Here is a 9,119-nt window from a genome sequence, read left to right as displayed (position 1 = left end):
TTTACCCTGATTGCTTTTGTTCCAAGCTACCAGAGTTGAACACGGGCTAATTAAGAGACTTTTGTGGTTCACCCTGACAGGGATTGTGGTTGTTGCTTGAGAAGGGTCTTTACCCACCTCAACCAAAAACCCAATTTCCTACACTATCATTGTACTGTATTGGGCACATGAAAGAGATGACATTATCCCTTACTTAAATTTATGCAAGTGCAAAAGTCTGAGAAGCCCAATTGCAGTCTATACTATCTCTCCATTACAGTGCATTGTCCTTTACGGTACACAAGGTTTTACATGTAGAGACTCTGCTAAAGTAATACAGAAAAAAACAGGTAGGGGAGAAGCGACCCTAAAGTCAATAAAAATCATACAATCAGTCAGTCAGTCAGTCAACTAAAACTTAACCGCACTAGACACTGGACAAGGGTTATTATGGAATTTACCCTGTAGGTAGGATATTGTACACAATTTCTGATAAGTTGCATAAATTATACCTCATTTTCACTCATTATTTAAGTTTCTATTTTGTAGGATTTTATTGCTATCGGTTTTTTTTCTCTGCTGATTAAAAAGGCGGCTTGAATTATACAGCTGAAATGTCTGTGTTCCTGCCTTTTCCCCTTTGCTCGTCAGCTCGCCAGTAAGCAGGCGTTTCATAAGTCAACACCCACGGATGCCATAAAGAAGTGAAAGCGCATATTTTGAGTTGTAGCCTAATATTTGTGGGTGGGTGAGTTTAACCCCTCCCCTGAGATGTTCTGACCACGCCCACACACTGTTGCTGGCCTAGCACTGCCTGGCCAGGACACCACTCGGTGTGTCAGATTTTACAAATTCCCAGGTATTCCATCTCCCCCCACGCCCCCCCACCAGCCATATCAGCGGGTGGAGGGGTGGCTGGGATGTGTTCGTCATTTCCCAATATACCGGCCCTGCCTTCTGAGCTCAGGGCAGGGGGCCAAGCTCCAGGCTCTGGATAAATCAACAGAGCAAAGGTGAAAGCACAGCAAAGAGACGGGAGCAGCATGGGGTGAGTGGGGGTACAGCCGGGGTGGTGGGAAAACGTGTGGCTGGGGGGCAAGAGCAAAGGTGTAAACAGAGCAAAGAGACGGGAGCAGCATGGGGTGAGTTGGGGTACAACCGGGGTGGTGGACAAAGGTATGGCTGGGGTGACACAAGGGCACGCCGGGGTTAAACCAAGATCACATTGGAGAAGTGTGGGGCACTGGAGGCATACAGGTTAAAATTTGAAGCGCTTCATACAATTTCACGTGATTATTTTATAAGCGCTTTGAAGAGGCCTCCGGATTGTCTATTAAAACAGTCAATGCCATCACGCATAGAAACGTGAAACAAGATTTTTGTATTTTACTTTTTGTAAACCACTTTTTTATATTTAAAAAAACCGTATTAAAAAAACCCGGATAATTTATTGTAAAAGCTACTCAGTGACAGCGTGTTTAAACAAATTCTGTGGCGATGGTGCGTTTACTATGCCTTGAGAATGCTTTTTATGGAGTTATTAGTTTGGTGTGAATATGTTTGTTTCTACTGATGGTCTTTACCTTGCGTCAAAAAAACATAAAGTGCCAAGAATGCCCTCATAGAGACAGTGGAATGCTGTCCCTGCCCTGGGTGTATCACGGCAGATGGCGCTGGCAGCACACTGGGGCAGATTTACAAGCCCCTTGCGACACTTTTACACAGCTGTTGCGTCACTTTTGTGACATCGGCAGCGTAAACAATGCGCCACTATGCGCAATATTTACAACGTGACGCATCTAGTGAGATGTGTCACGTTGTAAAGCCCTGCGCTACATTATACCTGCATCAGGTATAATGTATGCAGGGTGGGCGTTCCGTCGCACGGAAGCCCCGTAAAAGTGACACAGTGAAATCTACAAGATTTCACTGAATCACTTTTATGTCCCAGCTGTGTCAAATCCTTATGCCTGCTTGAAGCAGGCATAAGGAGTGACGCAGCATATAAGATATAGGGCACCCCTGAGCAGTGCTGGAGTTGCGTTGCGCTTGCGACACAACTCCAGAACTGCATCTCCCTTATGGCAACAGATGCATCACGCATCTGTCTATCCTTGCACCACGGTGCGCCGCATTGTAAATGCGGCGCATCCATGGTGGCGCAAGGGTTTTTTTGAGTCACGAAAAATAACTGGTGCATCCCTGCTAATATGCAGGGATGCACCATTTATTGTAAATCTGCCCCTCTGTGTTTAGTGATTTATAGTTTGACTAGAATTTTTTTCCCTGTGAGAGTGTGATCTATGAACCCTTTCTGAGTAAACTTCTGCCGATATGTGAATCCCGAAATCTTCTGCTGACATCCCATGTGAATGTTGAGTGTGTGTGTACAGTGAGCGTGTGATATTAGTATAACAGTAGGACTCCATGGGGCAGATTTACAAGCCCCTTGCGCCACTTTTGCGTCACTTTCCCCATGTTAGAAATGGCACAAAAGTGGTGCAAGGGCCTTGTAAATAAGCCCCTATGTGTGGGTGTGTTTGAGTCTCAGTACGGAATACATCTTGGATGCCCCTTGTTTGGTATTGCACCAAATGGAGGATGAAGACAGCTTTCCCAGACATTGGTAGTGTTTACCTGCGTCCCTGTGGCTGTAAGGTGGAGATCCAGACACTAAAGTGAGGAAGACCGAGATGGGAATACTTTCAGAAATTCCATGATGACTTTGTTAGAAAGATCCTGTTGATTAGTGCTTCCTGAGCAATACCATTTGGGTGATGGTAGGGGTGAGGGGTGGGACTGCAGTTTCTGTTGTTCAAGGTGAGGAAGTTTCTAAAGTAGGAATCTCTGTCCCTGATTACTTATTCAGGAAGGCTGATGACAGCCCATCGCAGAGCGCTCATTGTACCCATGTTTTTGGTACTCTTTGCTTGGAGCCTGCTCTGATGCCACCTGATTTGAGAAGCATCACTTTACACGAGGGCACAATGACATTTGAAAGGGAACCAACCCGAACTGCCCAAACTGCAGGGGCAGCTCCTCCGTTATGGCAGAGAAGCGTCGCCCCACTGCTGAAACCAGCAGACACATGTAAAATAAAATGATAAAGCAGTTATAAAATTGCTTTATTATTATTTTATTTTACTCCCGCAGCCGAGTCTAGAGGGCGGGGCCATCAGGAGCAGGAGAAGTGGTGGGCTCAGAGCACTGCCAGTGCGCATTTCAGTTTGACCGGCTGTCCACGGCCGGCCAAACTCACATGCACACATGGATATCTCCAGGCTATTGCTAGGAGATATCAGCAGGGCTCAGGAGCACGGGCTCACAGTCCCTGCCGGAGCATGGAGCAAGTCTGCTCCACCCAGTCCCTATGTGTTGCAAAGTCATCCTGTGCCCTGGGTACCCCCCAACTTTTTGCTGGCTGGTACTGGTGGTAACTCACTCTGACTGACCCTGGGCTCTGCCTAACCAGGCCCAGGGCCAGTGCCAAGCTGAAAGGAACACATTAGAATACAGTTAAAACACCTAACATACACTAGGGTACACTAAGGTACGGTGGGGTACCCCTGTAATTGGCATGACCTACCCCATAGGCCCCTAGTATATAATAGGGCAGGGGATTGAAACTACCTAGAAGTCCCCAGTACCCTGGGGCAGGCAGTTTAGAGGCCAGCAGCCTTTTTCTGCACTTGCATGTGTGCACTGCTGAAGCCTGAGGTCAGTTTAAAAGCAGCACTGGGCGCCAGGACTGCTTTTAAAAAGTAAATTGTGCCCAAACTCGACTTTGGTGGTAGGGGCACTTACAAATGGATAACCTACAATGTTTTGGCATATTAGGGACCCTTAGGTATCCCAGGGGTGGGGGGGGGGAGGTCAGGTATTTATAAGGTGCTCCCTTATAAAATTAGTTTTTATATGCCTGGGTTAAGTGAACTTTCACAGGTCACTCCGCACATTGTGTTAAAGTGCTGCTCAAATTCGACTTTGATGCTAGGAGCCCTGTGGAAGGAGGATCTGCAATATGTCTGCAGATTCAGAACCCCTAAAGTTTCCCCTAGTTTCACAGGGTGTGGGGGTCCTGTAGAAATTAGGGAAATACTTATAAAGTATGTTTTTATAAGCCCTGGTGCTAGAAAACTGGCCCACATCATTTTCCCCATTGCAAATCCCATGCCCTATAGGTTAACATTGCAGGAAGTTCTTATATAATAACTCCTGATAGAAAGGAGATAGATTTACCGTTCAAAGATTTCTCAGAATAGTGTTGCTAAATCCAACAATATCATATTGTTGAATTTCCCCTAAAGTCTACATACAAGAAGTTATAAGACTTTCTCGTTTGTAAGTCCAAATTCAGCTTTCCAGTGGTCTGCCCTGATTGGTCAGAGTTAAGTGGATTAGCCGGGCTGCCTTGAAGAGGTGATAAAGAGACCCTGGGGTTAACTAGCTCTGCTGGGAGGGCAGTGTGCTGTTCCATAGGAATGCCAGGCCAGGGGGAGGAGTCGTAACCATGGTCTTCAAAGGCAGAGGGATGGCCACAATGTCAGTTTTCACTTTACACTTTTGACCCTCACCAGACCTAGGATTAGGGAAGGTATGTGCAGAGGGTAGGGGGAGAGTCTATGGAAATAAGCCATCCTAGAGGGTGTGTTAAGCCAGCTCTTACCTGCTTGCTGGAAAATCAGACATTATGGATTTGGAAGATTTGATGCACTCTGGGAAAAAAATAATGCCACACTCTACAGGATGTGGTCATAACTATGAGGAGTTACCCTGCTCCCATTAGTCAGGAGTGACCGGCTGCTTCACCCAGAGAATTTTGAAAAAGTATCTGAGAGGGGCAGAGCCCTCCAGATCTGCTGCTTGAAACTGAAGAGAATCAAAAGGGTCTGTCTGCGCTGGAGATTTTGAAGTGCATTTCCAAAGGCCAGGACTCTGAGTTTGCGCCTTTTTGCACCATTGGAAACTACAGCCCTGTGGATCAAACCTGCTTCAAATGGACTAAAGAGTGAACTCCATGCAAGCTACAGGTTAACAGAGCTCACCTGGACATTCCCACAAAGAATTCCCAGCCTGGAGTACCAGTGGATTTGTAAGGGTTTTGTTCAAGTGGATTGCGGAATTGAAGATTCACACTTTCAAGGACCCTCTTGGAGATTCCAGAACCTTGGACTGTGTGTTGGATACTTTGGGACTCGCAAGCAGAACTTCAGGAAGGATTTCGAACTGAATCCCGCCTGCTGGAGAAGGCGGCACAGCACGGTGGTGAGATTCTCCAGAACAATTTCTAAAGGGTTCCCTGTCAGAGAAAACAAAATGACTAAAAGGGACTCTGTTGGTTTCTAATCACTAGAAAGTGACTAATCCTTAAAAAGTCATATCTATGGTTCCCTACAGTGGATTGTTTTTTGTTTTGGTGTCATTAAAAAGATAGAAATATTACCTATTTTTATAAATTGGTGTTGGATTTTTATTTTGTGTTGTGTCTTATTTACTGAAATGGTGTTTTTAAATGCTTCACATACCTGTCTTTGAAGTTAAGCCTGTCTGCTCGCAGCTAAGCTACCAAGGGTTGAGCATAGGAATAATTTTCTAAGACCTATGCTGAGTCCTACCATGTGTTAGTGGCCTTATTGCTAGTGGTAGACCTACATTTGCCCCTACCAATAATCCACTTTCCAACATTTGGTGCTCAGCGGTGTGGATGAGGACTTGCATTTAAAGCGTACACCTTTCAATAAAGTGAATTAAGATTGTAAAAATCCTCTAAATTGCCTTAGAACAAAACGTTTGAGTTTGATTTTTGGAATTTGGACTAAACTGTTTTTACTCCATTATTCAGATTTTTCCAAATTGTTCTAAGTCTGTTGTGCCTAGTTATTGTGACCCAAAACTAGGGAACCATGGAGCTGGACCTGGCTAAACTGTCCCAGTTCGCAGTGGGTGATCTTTGGGTACAGTGTAGGCTTAGGGGGCTGCCTGCTTCCAACAAGATTAAGAAGACAGCGTTGCTCCACATTCACTCCACAAAACAACATGGTTCCTGTGGAGATTCTCACATTTGAAAAAGCTGTGTTGAAAGAACTAGATTCACCCCACAGGGAGGCCCCTTACCATAATCTGACTGGGCACGAAACCCTGCTCTTGAAAAACCTCTCTGAGGATTCCACTATTACTGTCAAGCAGGCGGACAAGGGCGGGGCGATCGTAATCCAGTCCACAACAGATTACGAGATTGAATGCAGACGTCAACTCACAAATGAGAGATATTATACTCCCATAGCGTCTGACCCGACTCCCCGTCTTAAGACCACCATCTGCACCATGGTCTATGAAGCAGAAGCCAATGGCTGGATTACCCACAAAGAGGCAGAGTTCCTGATAACTCGGGAACCGAGGATCCCCTTTTTCTATACCCTCCCGAAAATCCATAAGGGCACGACTCCGGTCCCAGGACGACCGATTGTATCCGGCATTGGTTCGCTCCTCGAACCTCTGTCCAAATTTTGTGATCACTTTTTGCAACCCCTGGTACGTGACATACCCTCATTCATCAAGGACACCACTGATGTCCTCAAAATCATTGATGACTTTCCAGACACCAGTGCCATTAACTATCTTTTGACCTTGGATGTGGAGGCCCTCTACACCAACATCCCTCAGAGGGCCTCGTTGGCAGTCATTGAGTCAACACTACGGGCACTAGACTGGTCGTCACCCACACCAGTCACCTTTATCATTGAGTGTGCTGCCTTGGCTCTCACTGAAAACTTATTTGAATTTAACAAACAACTGTACCATCAGAGCCAAGGTACATCTATGGGTAGTACCTTCGCTCCCAGTGTAGCGTGCCTCTATATGGCTGATTTCGAGAAGAACGTGATCTCTTGTACATCTAACCCTTTCCATGACAACATCTCCCTTTGGAAACGATTTATAGACGATATACTCGTCTTTTGGCATGGCACACATACTGAGTGTATGAATTTCATACAGTGGATTAATGAGCAGAACGAGTTCCTGAAGTTCTCTCATACTATATCAGAACATTCGGTACCATTCCTGGACCTGAACATCACTCTTTTTGAAGGCACCCTCACTACAACATTGTACAAAAAACCCACTGACCGCAATAGTCTTCTGCGTTACGATAGCCACCACCCTAAAACATTGAGGGACAACCTGCCCTTTGGGCAATTCCTACGCATTAGACGTAATTGCACTCAGTTAACAGACTACAACTCAGAAGCTAAGTTACTATCATCCAACCTGAGGGCCAGGGGTTACCCACCTAGGTGTATCGGAAACTCTATGAAAAGGGCCAGGAATAACCCACGGGAGGCACTACTGGTAACACACACCAAACCCGAAACCGATATTTTGACCTGTGTCACGTCATTTACATCTGATTCAAGTAGGATCAGAAAGATCATTTTGAACAACTGGGGTATTCTAGACAAGGGGAATCTTAACATACCCAAACCCAGATTTGCCTACAGACGCACACAAAACATCAAAGACCTACTTGTCCACACTAGACCTAGACTGCGCACCCTTGGTCCACAAAGGACGATATGGGAGCTACCACCAGTTAAGGGCCATTTTCCATGCGGTTCGTGTGTAGTGTGTAAACTGACTAACACCTACAAGGACATAACTTTTAAGAACAACTTCCACTGGACACTAAACAGACACACGAATTGCAACACTAAGAACTGCATATATATGATTAGGTGTCCGTGTGAGTTGGTATACATAGGCATGACAACGCGCATGGTGAAGACCAGGATAATGGAACACAAGAGTAACATACGATGTCAGAGAGTGACCACCAAACTCTACACCCATTTTAAAACGATGCAACACCAGACAGACTCCATCAACTGGGTGGTCCTAGAGTCACACCCTCAGATGTCTCAAAATGCATTGTTTAAACTTGAGCAAAGATGGGTCCTTAGAATATCTTCACATCTAACTGGTCTGAACGACGACATCCCATGGTCCACACTCATTGGGTAAGCATGCTCCTGGGTAGGACCTGTGACCCTTCCTGAACACACTACGTGTGCCTGTTACTCCCACGACCACCTAGGCCAACCCTGTTAACTTTCATGCGGACCTTACCACCTTAGCAGTGACATTAACTGAGAATACACCTTTAATAGATCATAAACCTTTTTCACTGCATCAAAATAGATACACAATATTGGTATCTTATTTTTTCGTTTTCGTTTTATGTGCCTCCCCCTGTGTGGTTTTTTATGTGTCTGTCCCCTTTGCGGATAGTTGCCGCCGTGTTTTTAGACCCCTATTCACGGGTTACACCCCCGTATATATTTTTTGTAGGACATTGATACTTCATCATGGCCCCCCCGACCACCACCACTACCCCGATTTTTTATATTTTGTCCTCGGTATTGAGTCTGGTCACTCACCCTTTACCTTGCTTTAATCCATATCGCTATGGCAACCTATTCTGTGAGTACATCTAGCCACGAAGAATCACTTCCTGACTCATACCTGATATCGATAGTTATTCACTCTACCTGTTCCAATATGGCCGCCTCTCAATCCCCAACCAATGGGATTGATACAACCGCTATGGCAACCTATTGCGTGAGTACACCTACCCACGAAGAATTACTTCCTGACTCACACCGGATATCGTTAGTTTTTCACTCAACCTGTTCCAATATGGCCGCACCTCAATCTATTCCCCGACCAATGGGATTGAGACATCCGTGGTCATGTGACGTAATTGGCGTCTCCCGATATCCTTATCTGGCGAAGACCGGCACTAGACGGAACCCATCCCAGGTCCGGCGGTAGGGGTAGGTCTTTCATCCCACGCGTCGCACGACGCAGGTGAGTGCATCGGGTTCCACTGCGCCGTTTTCCATAAGGTGAGTTTGGATACTTTTAGGGGGCTTCTTGGCGCCTCCTTGACTTCAATGGCACCTCGAGCGAGAACGTCCTGCTCTGACCCATCCGCTACCAGGGGCTATGGCGATCGCCCCCTATTTTGCTCTTGAGCCTTCCGTAACAACCCAGTTACTGACTTCACTGACCATTCCTGGGCGGCGGCACACCTTGGCCCCTGAGCATGAGGGTTATCACGGCTGCACACCTAATCGCTCATG

The 9,119-nt window shown here is 46.1% G+C and overlaps 1 protein-coding gene across 2 annotated transcripts in view; it reads left to right on the top strand.

The window, feature by feature from the left end:
* Nucleotides 1-757: 757 nt before the first annotated feature.
* The window catches only part of MASP2 (MBL associated serine protease 2), a 199,679-nt gene continuing 191,317 nt past the window's right edge, over nucleotides 758-9,119 (top strand). The window contains exon 1 of one of the 2 annotated variants that reach the window (XM_085609864.1): nucleotides 758-1,027. In XM_085609864.1, the coding sequence (XP_085465990.1) occupies nucleotides 1,023-1,027 (5 nt within the window). In that variant the 5' untranslated portion in view covers nucleotides 758-1,022. Of the gene's footprint in view, nucleotides 1,028-1,053; nucleotides 1,122-9,119 lie in introns of those variants that run through there. The other variant, XM_085609865.1, reaches the window with a different exon arrangement.

The sequence above is a fragment of the Triturus cristatus genome, chromosome 1_2 (assembly GCF_964204655.1).
Source record: "Triturus cristatus chromosome 1_2, aTriCri1.1, whole genome shotgun sequence".
Classification (NCBI taxonomy): domain Eukaryota; kingdom Metazoa; phylum Chordata; class Amphibia; order Caudata; family Salamandridae; genus Triturus; species Triturus cristatus.
The sequence above is the reverse complement of the archived record's forward strand: the minus strand, read 5'-3'. Positions and strand labels throughout refer to the sequence as shown.